Genomic DNA, 19626 nt, shown 5'->3' with positions numbered 1-19626 from the left:
TAGCACCCTGTGGAAATTTTCTGTGTTGCAGGATGGGGGATCAGCTGCTGCCCTCAGGTGAGGCTTACTGCATTAGCAGGGAGGGGAGTGGGATCTGAAGAGGGGAGGCAGCAAGGACAAGCACTGGCTAAGTAAGAATAGCCCTCCCTCACATGCTGCGTTGTGCTCCTAACCCTATTGCAGTCCTAACATGGTGTCAGGGCCATCCTGGCTCTGCAGCTGAAATTATGGCAGGGACGTTTTCAGGGCAGGCGTTAAGAAACGCGTTCTGCCTGGCGGGACAGCCTAACCAGGTAAATGCCACACAGGGAGCAGCGTCTGCGCTGGAGAGCAACATCCGGGGACACTTGACGCAGCCCAAGACTGGTTGGAGGCCAGGAGATGGGCAGGCTGACCCTCGGGGCTCCCCTCCAGCGCGACGTTCTCTGGTTCAGCACCCAAAAAGACTCCAGGATTCGCTGTTAAGCGTTTCACTGGGCTCTCACTGTGGCACAGGGGCTCCCTGCTCTGCTTGGCGGGGGGGAGCAGATGATCTTCAAGGCCCCTTCCAACCCAAACCGTCCCGTGGTTGTGTGTGTGCACAAGGCTGTCGGCTGCCTGTAGCTGAGTTTGTAACAGGTGAAATCGCAGGAGCATAAAGACATTTTTTTAAATTGTACTTTATTTTGATGACATATCTGAACTTTATATCATGAAGTAGGTGCCTAAGATACAAATGTTTAAGGGGGCTGTCAGTGTGCTAATTACTGTATGAATCACTGAAGATCACTATGTAAAACTGAAGCCTGTTGTGAAACCCTGGTGATGCCCTGGGTGGTACCACAGCAGGCACACAAGAGGCAGACGCCTGCAGGACCTGCGAGGGCTTGCAGTTGTTCTGCAGAGGGAAAGCACGGTGTGCGACTGCAGAGCTGGGGGATGACCCCACAGCCACTAACTGCAGCCTCGTCTGGCCGGCGGTGCAGCCTGAGACCTTCCTTTTCTCCTCTGCCCTGAAGCGGAGCAGATCCTGTTCCGTCCTGCTCCACACAGGGCCCATCATGCCAGAAGTGGTCATCTGAGTCCAGAATAATGATGCCAAAAAACTGTTACTGCCAGTCATGATGGAGCTGCTGGAGCTGAAGACCACGCTGGGATAAACACATCCAGAATTAATAGCTAGTTTGCTGCTGGATGATGCCAAAGGGCACCCAGATCCAGCTTCTAGTTTACAGTGACGTGACGAGCTGGCAGCAGTGGCTCATCCCGCCAGCAGGATTCCTCCTGGTGCTCCCACCTCGGCTCGCCGGGATGGGAGCTGCTCACGGGTGGCAAAAAGGGAGAAACGGCAGGTAGAGGAGTGAGTGGGGCTCATTCTGAGCTGCTCATCCACAGAGCTAGGGGTCTCCTGAGGGAGGCCAGGGCTCCTTCTGAAAAAAGGCCGGGGGAATCAGGAGGAGGAAGAGAAGGGTTCAGGACTTAAGTCTCTCCTAGCGCTTGACTTTGCACGCTTCCCGGCCTCTCTGAAATGCAGCAGATGACCGGAATTCGGGTTGCTGTGTCAAAACCCAGAGTCATATCTCAGGAAAAACAAACATTGGTCCCATTCCAAGTATCCTGAGTCGCAGCTAGTTTCTGTCCTGCTTTATAAGCACAGTTTGTGCTGGAATGAAACAACACTCGGCACATGACGCTTGACTTCAGACTTACCAAGGGGACCCCGATACAAACGATGCGAGGAAACCGGCTGTATTTACAGCAAGCCCCAACAGCCTCTGTTCACGTCCCCAGTCCCCCATACCTTTAGCAGCACAGAGTCCACGCCACAACCCTCTTGGATAACAGGAGTTTATTTCAGAGCTCTGGTGCAGAGCTTCCCCTCGGTTCCCAGGCAAGCCGTCCCAGCAGCCAGGCTGCGCTCGGCACAGCAGCAGCATCTTCACTTTGGTTTTGTAAACGTTGGGTATCAGCCCCAGGGGCGAGCGGACCGTGCGGACGGTGTTGACACCGAAGAGCTCTTACTCGTACTGGATGAGCTGCTGCCAGAAGCCGTTGCTGGGCCAAATGATGGGCCAGCAGGACCTGACCCAGGCGTGGGCTCTGACCAGCGACATGGCGTGGTGCTTCATGAGGTAGGCCATGCAGATGGTGACCGAGCAGCTCACCCCAGCCACGCAGTGCAGCAGCGTTCGGACCCCACTGCCCCGCTGCCCCGCTGCCCACGCTGTGGATCCTGTCGGTGACGGTGTCGAAGCGGGCGGAGATGCAGGCGATGAGGACATCAGGCACAGGGATGTGCAGGTACTCGATGCTGGGGTGGAGCGCATTGCCCACCTCCAGCAAGATGTTGATGATGGTGCTGATGCGGCTCCCGGCGAGGACACTACCGTGTGTGTGAGGAGTGGGGCTGGGGTGGGCTGGGACATGGCCGTCCCCGTCCCCTTCTCCCTTTCTCTGTCCTGTCTTTCACCCCCTGCTCCCTGTCTCCTGCCAGTGCCCACGTGGTGCGGGGCTGTGGAACCCCTCACACCAGCCTGGGGGTGGCGGGACGCCCTTACACTGCTGTGAGGATGTGGGAGCTCCTCAATGTTGTTGGGGGTTGTGGGACCCCCTCACACAGGCTAGGGGTGGTGGGACCTCCTCGTACTGTTCTGGGGGTTGTGGGACCCCTCACACTGGTCTGGGAATGGTGGGACCCCCTCACACTGGTCTAGGGCTGTGTGTGACCCCTCACACCAGCCTGGGGTCAGTGGGACCCCTCACACACACACACCCATGCCAGCCCAGGTCCCCTTCCTCGCACCCCAAAACAGGCCCGGGAGGCATCGCTCGCACCCTGCTTCGTGTGACATGATGCCCGCTTGCCAGAAGCTGCTTTGTAGACTTGGACATCGAGGTGGGAGGCCATGGCCCCCACAGCTCCCTGCCCAAGCCATCCAGCTGCACCAGCCGCCATGCCCTGCTGCTCCTGGAGAAGAAGGTGATGGCCTCCACCCTGCCCCAGCCCTGGGCCCTTGCCCCCCACCAGCACAAGGGGAGGGTTTGCTCTGTGCTTGGCTGTGTTTGGGGTGCTGTGTTTTGGAAAAGCACAGGGAGTTCCCCTCCCTTGGCAGCAAGACCCGCAGATGACACAAGGCTGGAGGAATGTCTTGGGCAAATGCTTTGGTCTCAGTTCCTCAGAACCTTGAAATCATCACTTTGGACCTTAAATCTTCAGCCTGCTGGCTCCAGATGCAGATGCCCGGGACATTGCGAAGTCTCTGCTGGGGATTGTCCATGGGGAGGGCGAGAAGCAAATGCCTGGGGGTGTTATGGGTGGTGGGGGGGAAGCCCTTGGTTCTCAGGCGGCCTTCAGCATGACCTTTGCAGGTCAGCTGTGTTTTGGAGCCATAAGTGACAGACCTTGTCGGTCAGACTTCACCTGCACTTAGATGTCATTCCTAAAACAGCTAAATGTTGAGAAACGGGTGAAGTGCTGACACGTGGCCTCCCAAGAACGGGGATGAGTCAAAGGTTTTGCAAGATTTCAGCAGTCTGATTGCTCCTTTAGTGCTTCCCACTTTGAGCCCCGCAGTAATGGGTTCATCAGCTGTACCCTCTCCTGCAGGAACAGGGGGATGCCAGGTGGCATCCAGAATTAGGATTTAGGGTGTCATCAGACAGAGCTGGACAGTCACACATTGATGAGTCCCCTTCAGCTCTCCTCTCATCTCCTGTGCAGCCAGGTTTTTTGTCCTTGGTACCATCAAGCACCACCTGAGTCCTCTCCCCTCACCTTACTGCAGGTGTGCCAGGGAACTTTGCCTTCCTGCTTTGGTCAGAAAGCCCAAACATCATGATTTCAGCAGTTCCTTGGTTTAGATCAACGTTTTATAAAACGGGGCTGTAAAGTCCACCCTATTGCTGTGAGTGCTTCCAGCAGGAGGCTTCTGTCTGCTGCCAGGGGGACGACAGCCTCACAGGGGAGAGCTGAGATGTCTTTTCCTCCATTTGCTCTTCCCTTGTCCCTGATGGGCTGATGGTCACCACTAGGCAGCTGCGTGCCCAGGATAACATTTATGGTGTGTGAGTTCCAGGGACTCGGGGCAGTGCAACCGCTGCAAGGGTACAAGCAAACCCCATGCTCTGCTTTGGCACCTGGGCTGGGTGCCCTGGGTTTGTGCCCCCTATGTGGGCAGATTTCTGCTCGCAGCTGAGAGCCCAGGGACATGCCGTGCACAGGTGGCACAAAGCTCCTTACCTCATCCAGCAAATTCCCGTCAGGAGCCCACTGAAATCAGATGACCACATAAGTTGTTTTTGTAACGTGGGCTTTTTGTTACCAGTGTGATGGACTGGGTCTGAGATGCGGGGTCAGGCTTGGCACCCAACTCAGAACTGCAAGCATGCGAGCAAGCATGCGAGAGAGAGTGGGCACTGCCCTCCGGACCTGCTTCTTACTGGAGCACAGAGAGGGAGGCAGGATGAGTTGAATAATGTTTTGTCAGACCAATGTTCAGAGTGATACTTCTGGATTTTGGGGCTTCATTGCTTAGTTTTTCAGCCTTGACGGTAGTGTGGGATCTGGCAGGATGTCTCTCTTCCCAAAGACAAGCATCACTTTGGAGTTCTTTACGTCATGCTTAGGAAAGTGGCTATAAGGTCTTACGTTTACTGTCTTAAAGGTAAAACACTTTGAAGAGGCCAAAAAGAAGACAGAACGTTTCCGCAAGCATTTGAAGCAGCAGGTTTTGAAAGAGCAGGAGAGAAAAACGGTGCAGCGGAAGAAGGCATCCGAAAAGTTTGAAAAATCTCTGGAAGCGTTCAGTCGCAGTGGGAAATCGTCTGTCCCTGCCACCAGCGGCCCCGTCTGCGGGCACAGGGACGCCGGCACAACATACAGCCGCTGCTGGCCCAGGAGGGATGGGGAAACGCCTAGAGAGATCCTCCCGCAGGCTGCCCCACACTGGCTCCGCTGCATTTCTTGTGCACCCACTCGCGTTTTCAGCTTGTCCTGTTTGGAAGCTGGTGCTCAGCCTGCTGCAGCAATAAACCAGCACAATGCCTCGCTCATGCACGTTGCTGCCCGTTTGCCTTTTGAATCGATGGGGCTGCTGCAGTTATTGGGGTGTGGGCTGGGGACAAGCCGGGGAGCAGGGCAGCTTCCAACGGGCTGTTTTCCTTCCAGGCAACAGAAAAGCAATGTAAAAGGGCTTTCGTAGATTTTTTTTCTTGCCTTGTGCCTTTAGAGAAGATCCAAACAACACATTGCGCAGCTAGCTGAATTTCCAGAAATGTGACCAGAGGTTCAGGGCAGTAAATGAATCTGTCATTAGGGAAAAGAAGAAGGATTGGTAACTTAAGATGCAAGGGAAGAAAAAAAAAAAGGAGTGAAGTATTGCAGTGCCTCGAGGCACTGAAGCAGTCAGCTGGACAAGCCGAGGTCAGCAGCAGACAGAGAAGGCGGTTGGCCAGGTAGAATCGGTCGCTTTCCTCCACCCCAAAGCCAAACCCAGACATTCAGAATAACAGCTGAGTGCCCGCAGCGGGCTGGGGTTCAGCTGAAGGACAATGCACGGAACCAGAGAGATTTACACCGACCACCCAGCCTGGTCCCTGTGGTGCTGTAGCATTTAGGTATAGTTTGACTTTCCTTGAAAAAATGTCCATCCAACTTATTTTCAAGACTTGCAGTGGAGGAGATGCTGCACTCTCAAGGTGGCTTGTTTTTTCAGCCAGATTCCTGCATTGCGGTGTTGGGGTTTTCTTTACATAAACTTTTATTTTTTTATTTTATTTTATTTTTTCACTTCAGATGAAGCAGAGCAATTTTTTAATGTTTCCCGGTGGCCCTGAGGGAATAACTGGATGCTGGAATATTGCTGTCACATTCTCAGTCTCTTCTTCACTGAATTAGAAAATGCTCAGTACCTTCAAACTGTCCCCGTTGGCTGGGATTTCTAAAGAGAGTTTTCACAAGATCCAAAGGCATCTATACATCCCTCTGATGTCAGGACAGCACACTTGGCAAGTTGCAGTCCAGCGCCCCAAAATCTGGAGGCATCAGTCCTTGATGATGAAATATGTCTTCTCAGTTTATTGTAAGGCTATTTTTTAAAGAAACAACAAACTTTTCCCCTAATCTCTGGCTCCTGAAAACAGAGAGATCTTTTTCATTCTTCTTCCTTAGAAGAATTTCAGGTAATTCAGCCAGACTCAGACACCTGAGTGGACAGATCCTTCCTTCTTGACCTCACTGGTGGACAGTCTGCCTCCTCCACGCTGCCGCCTGGATCCTGCCCAGTACCAGTGGCATTGTTAGCGGTGACATCCAGATGGAAAGGAGAAATTACCAGCGAAGGTGACCACCTAGCAGCCCTACATCTGCAGTCTTTTCCTGCTATGGAAAGGAAAATCTGGATCCGTGCTTCACCGTGACAGTCACTGGATAGGACAGACAGTAAATGTCTTCAGTCATGCTGGTACCGGTGACAGGCTGGTGTCTGCCTACTGCGGTTGGCTTTAGCACCGAAAAACATGGTGAGATGTGTTGAGGTGAAAAGCAAGGAAGTGCCAGCAGGCAAATAGCACAGGGCAGTTTTGGAGGAGCCTGAGGTGACCTGTGCTGGCCACCCCCAGGTTTCCCTTGTGGGAGAATGCTGGGAGGAATGGGTTGGTCTGACACTGAGTAAGGGCTTCTGGGTTTGGTCCAGACACTCGTGTGTCACCACGCAACACTTCAGCTCTTGTGTGAATGCCTCCTGGAGCTGCCAGCTGTGAACACGCCACCCAGCCAAAAGCACACCCAGCTCCTGCTGCCCGCGTCCCCAGGGCAGGCGACAGACTTGTGGAGCACAAGGAAAACAGAGGGAGGAGTCCCCAGGAGGCAGTGGAAGGAGTGACCCTTCCCCACGTGCTGCTGGGCTGCAGCAGACCCCCCCTCCATGCCCTTTGGACCCTTCTGTATGTCCCTGCCCTCTGCAGCATCCTGGGGCAGCAAGCCACAGCGTCTAATGACCCCATGTGAAGACAAGTCCTTTTTGTTTATTTTAAACCTACTGTCTGGACAAATTCTCCTCACGCACCCAGTTTTTTTGCATTAGGAGGAGCAAGGAATGATTGCTCACTCGTTGCCTTCCCATTTTGTGATTTGGACTTTGTCTCCTCTCCACCAGCCTCGCAGTTTCGGGCCGCTCTGCCGTCAGCCACCCGGGAGCTGCTCCGCCGCGTTGCCACGATACCGGCTGCATCTGTCCATCCATCTCCGAAACGGCACCCGGCCTGCGCCGGGACCCCGGGCAGTGCCTGGCATGGGGAGCGGGGACATCCGTCCCCTGCTGATGTGACCCTGATGTGTGGAGGTGACAGAGCTCACACCTCCGAGCGTCTCCCCATGCGGCAGCGGCCAGTTGCCCGTCCTCCATTCTCCGGTCCACCGCCACTTCCTCGGCAGCGCAGGAAAGCCTCACGCTGCTCCGTGCTCAGCGCTGTCCCTGATCCTGGTGTCCCCATGCAGGATCCAGCCCTGGCACACAGCAGCCATCCCCAGTACGAAGAGCACCGGGCTCGGGGCAATGCCTGTGGCCCGTTTGCCCTCGCCTCACCAACCTCCTCAGCTCTGTGGCCTCGAAACCTGCTGGAGCGGCACCCTCTGGCATGGTGCGTGGGTGCCAGCTGGTTCTCCGAGCTGGCTCTGCAGAGGATGGTGCTGGGGGAGCCCTGGGTGGGCCAGGCCAGCCTGCCAGGGCTTGGGTCCCTCTTGGCAGGGCTCTGAATCATTTGGCCTCTTGCCTGGGAGATGCTGAACAACATCACCAGCTCTGATCTCAGTGCCCCTGACACCTCCAGTGAGTTTCGCTGCCCGCAGCCAGCTGCAGAGGGTGCTGGTGGCTGAGCCAGGGCCCCTCCTTCAGCCCCCTGCTGCTCCCAGCCTTGTCTTGCTTCGCACAGCCACCTCCTCCAGCCCTCCCCTGCCTTCCCCTTTTAAAAGCCAGCTTGCTCAGAGCTTGTCATAATCCCACAGCTGTCTCCTCAGCAGACTTCTTACTGCAGGGACCCGCTGTTTTTTCTGGTTAGAACGGAGGCGGGGGCAATGGTGCTTTGATGAGAAAGGTCTCCCCAGCTCCAGGGCTCGCCGTCCGAGCCCCGAGGGTACTTCTTCCCTTCCAGCCCTTGGCAGACCGCTTCAAGAGGGAGAGGAGCGCGCTGCTCAGCACCGATGGGTGAGGTCTGCATCCGCAGCCAGAGCTGGAGGGATGGTGGGGCTGCGTCAGTGTGATGCCAGCCGCTCAGGACAGGAGACAGAGACTTCCCCAGGGAGCAGCTGTGGCCAGAGCTATAGGGCAGGAGCCAGGACGAGTTACCACGGTGGCCCGGGGCACCAGCACTGGCATGCAACCCGCGATTCGGCTCCCTGCATCTGCCAACTCCACCTGTAGAAGCAAGCAGACGGGATCTGACCCGAGGTGTGTCTGCAGGCCCTTTCCTCACCAAAGAGGCTCCCAGGACAGAAGGAGCTGACAACCTGCGTTTGGCAGCTGTGCGGAACTGAGATGCCCCAGGGAAGCGCTAGCACAGGCAGGCGGCTTGCCCACAGCCCCATGCAGGCAAGAAGGAGCATGGACAGCCTGGAGGACAGGTGGGAGCCGCTTGGTGCAGCCTCATCTGAGAGCACCACAGCTCCCTTGCTGCCCACGTGCTCAAGCTGGACTTGTTCGATATATTATAATGCCCACTGCGTTCACTGAGCTCTACATTGCAGGAGTGAGTGCTGACCTGGAGCAAGCTCTGTAAGCCCCTGACTTGGATGTGCAGTGGAACAGAAATAGGAGTTCCTGTGAACGTCTCCTGGAAGCAGCACTGAGGCTTCACTGGGCTTGTTTTATGTACTTAGTTGTTCTCCACAGGAGGAAGCAGCTGGATGGGAAAAAAGGCCCCCAAAGCAGTGTTAGCTGCTGCCTGCTGGCTGCATGGGCTCCCAGCATGACGCCTGCTTTGCCTCCAAAGGGAAAGCAGAGCTCTTTGTGCCTTTGTTTAGCTCTTAGGTCTTCACATGACTTCCTGTGCCCCTGCTGCTCCTTGGAGACAACTCCTGGACCGAACCTGTCATCCTTCCGGAAGCCACTGGGGAGGCAAAGGGGTCAGTGTATCCTGCTGTAAATGGGAGCACGTGCCCTGCACAGCGAAGCCCGGGCATTGCCACCAACAGCGTGGTGGGACCAGCTCCTTCCGTCCCGGCTCTGGAGAGCAGTGGGCAAAGCCAGCAGCTGCAAGGGCCAGCAATGCCTCCCTGCCGGTTCCTGCTGTCCCCACTGCCACCCGGCAGTCCTGTCCTATGGCTATGAGATCTCCACTTCTTGTGGTTTGGCTCCTGTTTAATGCCCCCAAGGCATTAAAGACCCTCTGTGGCTCAGTCAGGCTGCTGCGTGTGGACCAGCAGCTCCAACACCCCAGCGGTGCTGCTTACTGTGACAAGTCTCATCCCCTGGGAGCAACCAAGAAGCCCTGCAGGCCCGTCTGCATGGGGCCACCACTGAAACAAGAACTGTTATCCCCAGAGTGACGCTTGTGAAGCCCCATCATGCATGGCTAACCTACATCAACCCTAAATTCCCAGAAGAGCATGAGGCAAGGCCTGGCACAGCACAGCAACCAGCACGACTGGCTCCTGCAAGGGTCTCCTGAGGTTGCAGCTCCTCGTGTGTGCTGTCACGGTGGGGTGGTGGCAGCCTGCGAGGTGCAGTCCTGCCTCCAGACACAGCCTGCCTCCAGCTCAGCTGCAGAGCCTGGTCCTGAGGGCATCACGGGAGCTGCTGGCTTCTGAGCCCCTGGTGTACAGGAGAGCAGAAGACACTTTCTGTTGCATTGCTGCAGCCAAGGTGAGGACAGCGGCAGGGACCAGGAGACGGAGTCAGGGTGCCATAGCATTAAGCCAGCCACCATCGTGTGCTTCTGCTCTCTCGCCATCATTTCACAGTCAGTTTCAACTGGTGTAATCCATCCCCCTCTGTCCCTTTCCTTGTCCCACACATGGGTGGGTGGCAGCAGGAACAGGGAAATGATTTGGGGAAAAATAGCCTGGGGTGGTCGGTCGAGCCTGCCTGCTCACACGTGCTGTGCTGTGCTTCCCTTTGCCACCACAGAGAGGGATTTGGTGTCTGAAGGTGGTTCAGATGAGGAGGTGATGGGGAGGTTTTTGGCGTTCAGCTGCTTGGACACAAGGTACCTACGGCTGCTTTTGTGCCTGAACACAGCTGGACACCCACAACGTGCCTGGGCTGTGTCCGCATGCAGGGTCTCTTGCCTGCACCACTCTCCTGCCCGCATGGTTTGGATCCTTGAGCATCTCTGGCTGGGTGGGCGCTCAGGGCAATGATGATGCAGGCTGGTGGGTTTGGTTGTAGGGAATTGGTTCAGGATGGATCTGAGATTTTTCTATGTCTTGGGTGAGAGGTTGGGATGACACAGGTTCAGTGACAGCTCCCAAATTGGCCTGGTTTTGTTCCCGGCAGAAGAGCTGCGGCTGGCTCAGAGTGGCGTGTGATGCTGCAGGACGGGTTGGGCTGCCCTGAGCCTGCTCTGCAAGTCTGGGACGTCTCCAGTTACCCAAGCCCAGGAGCGAGCTGCAGTGCTCCACATGTTTTCCCTAGTTTAGAGGAGGTTTGGATGCGACCCACTGCTTCTCCATCATCCCCCTGCTGGTATGTTCCAAGAAGCCTTCTGTCCCTCAGGCAGGCTGCGCACTTGGGGCATGCAGGATGCAGCTGGCAGACTCTCAGCAGTCAATCTCAATCCCTCCTCGAGGTCACGGCTGTCAGGAAGCCCAAGTCTGCATTTCTTGGAGAGCCACGGCCCATTTCAAACGAAGCAATCAAGAGGCTCATCAGCTTTGGAAGGAAAACAACATCCTTTTCAAGATGGATATAACTGCCAGAACGCCTTGCAGGGGAGGTGGTAGCCTCTTGCCTCTCACGGGGGTCAGGGTTCAGCCCTGAAGTCCCTGTTAGGAAGTGACAGCTCTCCACATCTCCAGGGCCCCTCTGTTGTGCTGTGCTGACTGGCAGGGGAAACATCCAGCTGAGGGCATGCCGCCCTCATTACCTTCCGGCCCTGCTGTGCTCAAGTCCTGTGTCTCCTGCTCATCCTGCAGCTGTGCTGGTCTGGATCCAGCGTGGTCACAGGATCCCACCCACCAAATCAGAGAGCAGAAAGGTGTTCCTGATAAGCTCTGTGCTTTCGCTAGGGGCTGAAGGACAGCTTTTCCGGGCCTGCAGTTACAGCCAGCCCAGCTACCCGCAGCAGGGCTGGCAGGGACACGTCCAGCCGACACCACAGAGCCCACGCGGGCCTGATCCCGCCTCAGCCCCGCAGCAGCCCTGCTGGAGCTGCAGGTGCTGGCCCAGGGGTGGCCTCGCTGCGGGGCATTCTTCCACCGCCTCAGCCCGTGCATGGAAATAAAGGTGCTGGGCTGGCTCGGGTGGGTCGGCTGGGTCCCGCAGCCGCTGCGAGGCTGCTGCGTGCTTGCTGCTTCCCCCGAGGCACAGCTGGTGTCACCGACCGGCCCCGAATTCATCCTGGGTGAGCAGGGCCCACACGTTCGTTGCCGTCGCTGCCAGCTCACGGGTGAGCGGCTAGCTGGGAATTCCGCAGCGCTGCCATCAGCCGCCGCCTCCTGGAGTTTATTAGTTTATTTATTTATTTTCTGGAGTTTGTTTATTAGTTTACGTGTTACTTATAGCCCCGAATGCAGAGCGCTGTAAAATCAGTCTTCTTCAATAGCACACGTAGGGGGATTTCTGGGTCGCTAATGCTCTGACGCTCAGCCCCCCGGAGGAAGCTACACCCTGATTTAACATTGCCACAAGCTCTCCGTTTCCCCAACCCCGACGCGCGCACACGGTGCGTCCCCGCGGGCTCGTCCCGCGCAGCGCCCCTGCCTCGGACGCGGGATTTCGGGCGTACGAAGTTTTATTTTTATTTTTGTTTTGCGCTCCTGGGAGCCGCGGGCGATCCCAGCCGGGCCGCGGGCACAACGCTGCGGGGCGGCTCCTCCCCGGCCCGCCCAGCCCCGGCCTCCCGCCTCAACATGGCCGCCCGGCCCCCTCGACGCCCCGGCCGGCCTCTGGCAGCCGCGGGGCTTCTCATTGGGCAGCGGCGCTGCCCGTCAAGCGAGCGAAGACGCTGAGTGGGCGGCCGCGGAGGCCGGCGGGAGGCCCCGCCCCCGCGTTCGCGTTGCCTAGCGACCGCAGGGCCCGGGCCGGGCCTTCTGGGCTGCTGCTGAGGAGGAGCTGGGGGCTTTCCCCCCACCGTCCTTCGAGGTTGAAGGTTTATTGCTTCCCTCCCTCCTCTGGGGTCTTCTCATGCCCCTGGGGGTTAGACAACCTCTCTAGGACAGAGACCAGTTCTGGTGTACGAGCCCGTGTGTGCCCAGACCCAGGGAGAGCCCTGGGGTAATGTGAAACTCCCAGCTTTTCCCAAATTGTATCGTTTCTCTAATGCTCTTATCGTGTTTTCCTTTTAGAAATAAAATCCACAAAGGAAGAATTTGCAACAGAAGCAGCGGAGGGACCTCTACGTTCTTGCACTGAGAGTCTTGCACTGTGTAAGAGTGTTGTGTCCCTTCTAGACGTTGAAACACTAAAACTGGCAAGTGTTTGAAGGCATGGCTATAGTGAATCCAGCTGTGCTCCAAGCGTCATCTCGGGACACAAAGGAAAGAAACCAGCCCCCTGTAATGGGCATTGCGACTCCAAAGAAGGCAGTGATCGCGTTAGATGCCATGAAGGTGTTAGATCCACGCTGGTTAAAACCTGATAGCATTGAAACAGAAAGAGTCGTATCTGTCTTGGATGAGACAATTGCCAAGCTGGAGCTGAGCAGCTTGATTCCACGTATTATCGACTCACTGGATAGGTTTTCTGCTCTGCTGGGACCTGAGATCACAAACAACCTAATTGAGCACCAAAAGCTTTCAAGCAAAATGGAGCACCTGCTTGCCAGCGCTGAAGAAGAGGACACCATGAAAGCTGAGGAGCAAAGGGTCTCTCTCTGCTTGCTCGAACAACAGCTGAAGTGTTCTGTTAGAAATATCCTGAGGCTTTTACTGGCCAGCCCTTCACTTTGTAAGGCTCTGAAATACGAAGCTGGGCCAAGAGAGCCATCAGCTGAAGTGTTTATCAAAGCCTTTAGGGAGTTCAGGAATTTCATGTGTGAGCGACTCCTGACTAGTCCCACAGAAGAGGAAGAAACGGTTCAGTTCATGGAAGATGTCTCCCTCCGGATTAAGAAAAACACTGAAACAATCACAGCTTCGCAGGCAAAACTGGTGGCAGCAATCTGTACTCGAGATGAGGAGGTACAATAGTGTGACAACACGTTTTCTGACAAAGGGTTACTGAAGCAAAATTTTGATAAGACAAAAATTGACCCCTTTCTTGTAGATCCTAAAGTGGAGGTTCCAGAGATGATTTCTAAACCAGATCCTAAATTGAAAGATACTTATTTCATTGTAAAATATAATTAAAAAATTCCTACTGGATGCTTCATTTTTAAACTTGCATTTGGCATGTTTTGAACCTGCTCTCACAGGCCAACTTAAATGGCACAAGTCACTGGGTTTAAAAAGGAGCTGCAGGACAGGCACAAATTACTGCAGTGGTGTTTTGGCAGGGCTACAGTGTCAGCTGCCAGGGAGAGGCTCCATTCACTGCTGATGAAATGATGAAAAGTCATTCGGGGAGAGATTGCTCAGATTAAAATCCATTTTTAATATCTGCTCCGCCTTCACTGTTGCTTAATACCAATATTTCTGTGACTTCCAACTCAGTAATACTAGCTGCCTTGGAGCATTTATAATTAATATGTGATGGTATCATTTCTTCATTTTTTTCAGTGAAGGCAACTGAGGCATGGATTAACTAACGGGCATTTGCCAGGCTCTTTCCGTGAGCACATGGGCTGTGCCAGAATTCAAGCCCTGGACTCCTGACAAGCAATCCCTCATTTTATGTGTGTGCTTTTCTTTCTCCTTTCTGCATGAGGGGTCAGAGGGGAAGGTTTTGTCTCGTGCTCCCCAACCCCTCTGCTCCTTGGAGATCTGTGAATTGAGATTTTTTGTGTGCAGTTTGGCAGCTTGTCCAGTGCATAACGAGCAAACCTGTTTCACTGCTCCCAGCTGAGGATTTCTCTTGCAGGCAGCCCACTGAGCTGCATCTCCCAGTCACTGAGCCTCATCTGAATCCCGAGGGATGATTTTGGCTCTTGTCTAGATGGGGCAGGCTTCCTCAGACTGCAGTGACAGTGAGTCTTGGTATGGCTCCTTCGTTCTCCAGCTTTATTCTCAGGTTCACAGGGGAGCAGCTGATGGAAATCTGACTGTTCTCCCAGCCAGCTGTGGCAGCTCCCTGTTCTTAGATCACTTCCACCTTTGCAATGTGCCTTACTTCTGCCTACTTTATGCCTCACCTGCAAGTCTTGATGGTATTTCTTTCTTCTTTTCCGGGTCTAGGTTCAGAAAAAGGACGATATGATCAAAGACCTCAAAAAGAGCATGCAAGATCTAGCTGAAGACTGCAAGACCAACATTCTGCAGGTCAAGTGGGAAGGAGAAAAACAGCAAAAAGAGGAGCTGCGAGCTTCTCGGGCCAGGTGTGCCAGCCTACAGCAGGACGTTCAGCAGCTAGGAGCACAACTCAATAAGCTGGTACTGGAGCATCAAGCATCAGAGCTGGCTCTCAGAAAGGTGAATGGGAGGAGGGCTCCAGAACACAAAATTTAAAACCTGTTGTACTGCTGTTAGGTCTGGCAGCTGGCTTCTGCGACTAATTACTTGGTTCCTGCTAGTTCCTGGCAGGATGCACGCGCTGTTTGTCAGAGTGTGCTGACGCTGTCCTCGTGCTCTGCTGATTCCAGTGGAAAGCAAGCCTGCAGCGGTGCCAGGGAAGTAGCCTGCTCACGGGTCCTCCTCCTGTCCCCTGACCCAGCTCAGGAAACACCTGCATGTAGTTCTGTGACACTGCATGCTGGAGAGGCTGTGCTCTAGTCAAAGTTCAGAGCAGCAAGGCTACAGCAAGACAGGCAAGGCACATGTTAAGAAACAAGGGGTTTGGTGTGGGGTAAGCCTAGGAAACATGATACAGGCTGTACACAAACACATCTTTTATACTTGGTTGTTTGTAGTACTCGGGGTTGAGTGCAGGCGACCTTGGGAGATAAGCAGTTCCCAGTCTGTCTGGCAGTTTGCTGAAGACACAAACCAAGGAGTCGGGGCTGAGCTGAATGAGGGGAAGTGTGACTTACTGCAGTGCTGAGCAGATGCAGATGGGACACAGGAGCAGTGGGCGGGCTCAGGCCTCTGTACCAACAGATGTCAACGTCTTGGTGACCCTGGGCATGGAAAATCTGGAGCTAGAAAAAGATAGAGCTTCCTTTCTTTTCATTTTACTCCTTCTTGGTGTTTACCCCAAACAGGCACTGGCCTGCCGTGGGCAGGACTGCACACTCTGGTAACAGGACATCTTTCCTTCGTGCACTGGACAATGTAGAACAAGGCAGCCGTGAGGGTGGGCAGTGACAAGGCATCAAATACAGGTTAGAGCTGCAGCTCAAAACCCAAGCCACCCATTTACACCTCCTGTAACGCAGAGGCTTTATCAGCTGGATTCTTCTGAGGCTGCAGGCCACTGGAGTAATTGTTGTGATGAGTTGCTCGGCTCAGGCAGAGAGATTTACTGACTACAGACATCTCCTTTCCCTCTCCTTAGCACGTGCTTTAGCCCCGGGTGGCCTGAGATTGTCCTTGTGGGGTGAATAGCTGGGAAGTGCCGTGTCTGACCTCGTGATGGCCTGGAAGCCCTTGGGACATCCTGGGCCAGTGTCATACAGTAAATCACGTGGCTCGGGATGGGCTCTGGCCGATCTTTTTCTTGATGCTCCCATGGGGCACAGATACAGCATCTGGGGTTAAACCTGGTTAAACTGCCGAGTCCGGCCACTGTTGAACCATCTTACAACTAGAAATGCCTCTGTTTTAAGAGGCTCCGTATTTGGAGGGCTTTCATGTTTAGCACTTCTCTATCGCTTCAGTTTTAGGGTGGTTGCCCCAGTTTGTCGATGACTTGGCTCATTCCATCAGGCGCGTTCATTTCCTACCACAGGACACACCTCTGAAACGTGTTCCAATCCTCAGCCCTCACCCAGCTCTGTACTGTAAAACAAATAAGGTGCTTTTGGCCTCAGGGGATGGAGGTCTGTCCCCTGAGACTATCCAAACCAGGGGCAAAATACACGTCAGCTGAAGGGAGCTTGCCACAAGGAGGAGGTGTTCTACTCCAGTATAACGATGCTGGGGCTCAAAGCTCTGATGCTGTTTTCTAGCTCAGGCTTTTTACTACACTTTAAGTGCCTGCAGGTAACCTACCGTGTTTTTTGTTTCAGAGGAAGTGCAGAGCAGAGACGGAAATTCTGAACTGGATCCAGAAATATGACACAGACATGGCAGAAAAACAGGTATCCTCTCTAAAGTGCTTTGCTCTCCCATGAGGTGACACGTTCAGGTAGATTGCTGTCCAAATGGATGTGCGGCTCTCACACAGGAGGCCAGGGAAGTGAGGGGCAGTTCTCCATCCAGAGGAAGTACAGGCTTTAGAAGGAAAGATATTTTTGTCCCACCTGCGTGTTGTGGAGTTTTCTGTTGTTTTTGCTTTAGAGAAGGTTACATCTGTTGCTAAATCCCACAAAATTTGGGGGCAGATGAGGTGCCATATTGTCAGACACGTCCTCTTGCTGTTAGGAAACAAGGCTCTCACTTTTGCTGCAGTCCTCAGTCCTGCTGAGGAGTCTAAACCATGCTCCTGTTTCCCCTGACCCTGTCAAGAGATGTCTGTCAAGAAGTTAACACCTGTGTGCCACTGTCTTGGTGTCCAGCTTACCCGCAGGAGGCTGAGAATCATGTCAGCACCCCCTAACCTTGCCCCTGACATGACCCTAGTTGCTTTCATGTTCCTGCCCTGTCATGGAGATGGATAAAAACTGCTGGATTACTTGCAAAGCAAAATGTAGGGAGGGGCCTAGAAGCTGGCTGCTAATTGCTAGAAATGCTCCTTCCCTTGTCAGGTGTTTAATAACGTTCAATTATTGTTCCTGTCTGCTGGCTGGCTGAAGCACCATGTCCAAACAGGTTTGGGGCAAAACTTGCTAAGACACACGTCCACACTGCTGTTGCCCTAACCTTCCCCTCTGCGTGCCTTGCCAGAGGAAAGGAATAAGCTGCTGCTGAGCTTGGAAGGGCAGTTACACCCTTTAAACTGCCTGTCCTCGGCCTTTTGCAGGCTGGCTCTTCAGCAATACGCCATTTTGCTCAGAGAGTATGCGGGAGGGGCCCTGACCTGCACACGGCCAGAGTCCCAGCTGGGGGGGAATGCTGTTTGCAGTGCAGGGAGGGTTGCGGAGTATTTTTCGGAGGAGCATGAAGACATAAGGACCTGGCATCTCTTGAACTTCTGTGGGTACTGGGCACATGTCTACTTTTCTGTCCCTTTGGAAAGGCTCAGCTCCCAGCTGCAGGTCTGCCTGGATATGAGGTGGGTAAAAAAACCCTTCGCTAGGGAGGTTCAGGGAGGGGCTGCTGAATGTACCATGGTATCTGCTGTTTTGATAGGCTGAGTATGAGGAGGTTCATGCTGCCTACACCAAGGAGAAGGCCCAGTTGTCCCTGCTGATGGAGAAACACGCTCTGCTTCTCCAGGAGTATTCCCAGATCGAGGAGGAGCGCAGGATATGTCAGGAGAAGAAGAAGGCGGCTTTGGAGGAGTTGGCCACCATGACCCTTGCTGCCACCCGCATCCAGGCCTTCTGGAGAGGCTACTTGATTCGGTCCACCTTCAAGTTAAGAAAGAAGAGGAAGGGCAAGGGCAAAGGCAAGGGCAAGGACACAAAGGCTAAGAAATAATCACAGAATCTATTTTCTTTCCTTCATCCTCTCCTGGCAACGCTGCTGACTCCCCTGAGACTGAGCTCGTCCAGATAAATGCATTAGAGCTGAGATAATATTTGCATTAAGGCTCCAGCTGTCCAGGGGTGGAGTTGCCTCTCGTAGATTGGGTATATCAAAGTGGTGACATGAAGACATGTCTCTCCATTTTAGGTTTAGCTTTGCTGCTCTGAAAAGGAGGAGGAGGTCTCCTGGTGAAGGGACTGGGCCAGGAGTGCAGATTCCTGGTTTCTCTCCCTTGCCCATACTTTGCTTCTGTGTCAGCACCTGGTTTAGAACTTTACCCCTGACTTTCACCAGGTGCTGACACGCAAGGTGTAGAGAAATGGCACAAGGCCCAACAGGGTATCGCTCCTGGAAATTCGCATTTTTCATCAGGGGACAGCCGAAGGGTGGGATGTGGCACAGCCCAGCTCGTGCTCTGCTCCTGATCATACAAGTCGCTCCCCAAGCCCAGCAGCAAACCGTGCCCCATTTAATGCCTATTCCCGTTTTGACAGCACGCTCTCCTCTGGATTCTCCAGGGCCTAATGCCCTGAGAGCACACTGCAGCCTTTCCCTTTCACAGGGCCTCGAGTCAATTATTTAATTCCTCTCTCTCTGCTTCTTATTCTCAGTAACCATGTAGAAACTTTGTAGCATGGAGCTCTTTGCTCCTGTGCCTGCCAGGGCTGAAACTGGGCATGGGTAGTTTTACAGAGCGCTATGTCTTACGTGTTTCATTTTCTTGGGGAACTAGGCTGTTGTATGTAACCAGTGTGACCCGGGCAGCTCCTCTCACATATTCTTCACATTTAACAGGTCTCAGAGTAAACAGTTTTTTGATCCAGACTGCCGGTGACATTTCTGCACTCCCTGACATCAGTGGCTCGTCACTGCAGACTCTTTTCCCAGGAGAGGGCAGTGATGGTGGCTGCAAAGCCCCAGCAGCCCCCAGTTCTTGGCTGCCTCTCTACCTCTGCTCATAAATGGGTACCTGCAGCAAACAGACTGTGGTGCTATGCAAACCAAGGCAGAGAGGGGCCATTTTCCTATGGGCAAAGAGTCCCTGGAGGTGTTCAAAGCCTCAGCTTGCAGCGAGGGGAAGATCACACAGCAGTGCCCTGTGTACCAAATACACGGCCCTGCCAGATCTGCCCTGGATTGTTTGTTTGGTTAAAAGCACAGGGTCACTGTGACACCGCCTTAACGCACTCATGCGAATCATGGGATTTGTGCCATCGTGTGTCCAGTCCTGTGCAGGATCCCAAGTGCATGCTGTGATCACTCATACCTGGACCCAAGGTTATGGCAGGCAGGATCAGGTGAGACTCATCCCTCCTCAGCCATGGCCAGAGGAGGTTTCTTCTCTTGTTTGCAGCCAGAAGAGATTCCAGGATCCGTGGAGACTTTCACAAGTTGGTACCCATGTGGATAGTTTGGGGTATGTTTACACCAAGAAGGGATGTTTCATCTCCAGAGAGGCTTTGATTTATAAATACCCACAGCCCTTGAGTTCTTGGCAAAAGAAGGTTTGGACATGCTTTTTAAAACCCTTAACAGAGAATGTCGGAGTGGTGCAATGGTTGTTGGACCCTGATTTTGATGCCTTCCTGTCTGAGTTTCTCTAAAACCTTCAGATGTTACCTCCAGATGCCAAAGCCTATCTGGAGAGATGTTCAGCTGGGTGGCAGTCCCAG

The 19626-nt window shown here is 54.1% G+C and overlaps 2 protein-coding genes across 7 annotated transcripts; one reads left to right on the top strand and one right to left on the bottom strand.

Moving 5' to 3' along the window:
- Positions 1–1458: 1458 nt before the first annotated feature.
- DUSP18 (dual specificity phosphatase 18) lies at positions 1459–2445 on the bottom strand (the record flags this gene model as incomplete). Its single annotated transcript, XM_040577568.1, is given in 3 exon segments — positions 1459–1535; positions 1781–2192; positions 2194–2445. Coding segments are annotated over 3 exon segments (741 nt in total), but the record flags the coding sequence as incomplete, so codon positions are not given.
- IQCD (IQ motif containing D) lies at positions 2131–18774 on the top strand. Of its 6 annotated transcripts, none has more exons than XM_040577078.1 (5): positions 2131–2280; positions 12479–13312; positions 14465–14698; positions 16393–16464; positions 17615–18774. In XM_040577078.1, exons 2-5 carry the CDS (start codon positions 12620–12622, stop codon positions 17903–17905), a joined length of 1290 nt encoding a protein of 429 aa, XP_040433012.1. In that variant the 5' UTR covers positions 2131–2280; positions 12479–12619; the 3' UTR covers positions 17906–18774. The 6 variants fall into 6 exon arrangements, with proteins under 6 accessions (XP_040433012.1, XP_040433014.1, XP_040433013.1 ...); XM_040577080.1 differs by lacking the exon at positions 2131–2280 and adding an exon at positions 5904–11535; XM_040577079.1 differs by lacking the exon at positions 2131–2280 and adding an exon at positions 12178–12275.
- Positions 18775–19626: the final 852 nt, after the last annotated feature.

This window comes from Cygnus olor, chromosome 17 (genome assembly GCF_009769625.2).
Source record: "Cygnus olor isolate bCygOlo1 chromosome 17, bCygOlo1.pri.v2, whole genome shotgun sequence".
NCBI classification, from domain to species: Eukaryota; Metazoa; Chordata; class Aves; order Anseriformes; family Anatidae; genus Cygnus; species Cygnus olor.
The sequence above is the reverse complement of the archived record's forward strand: the minus strand, read 5'-3'. Positions and strand labels throughout refer to the sequence as shown.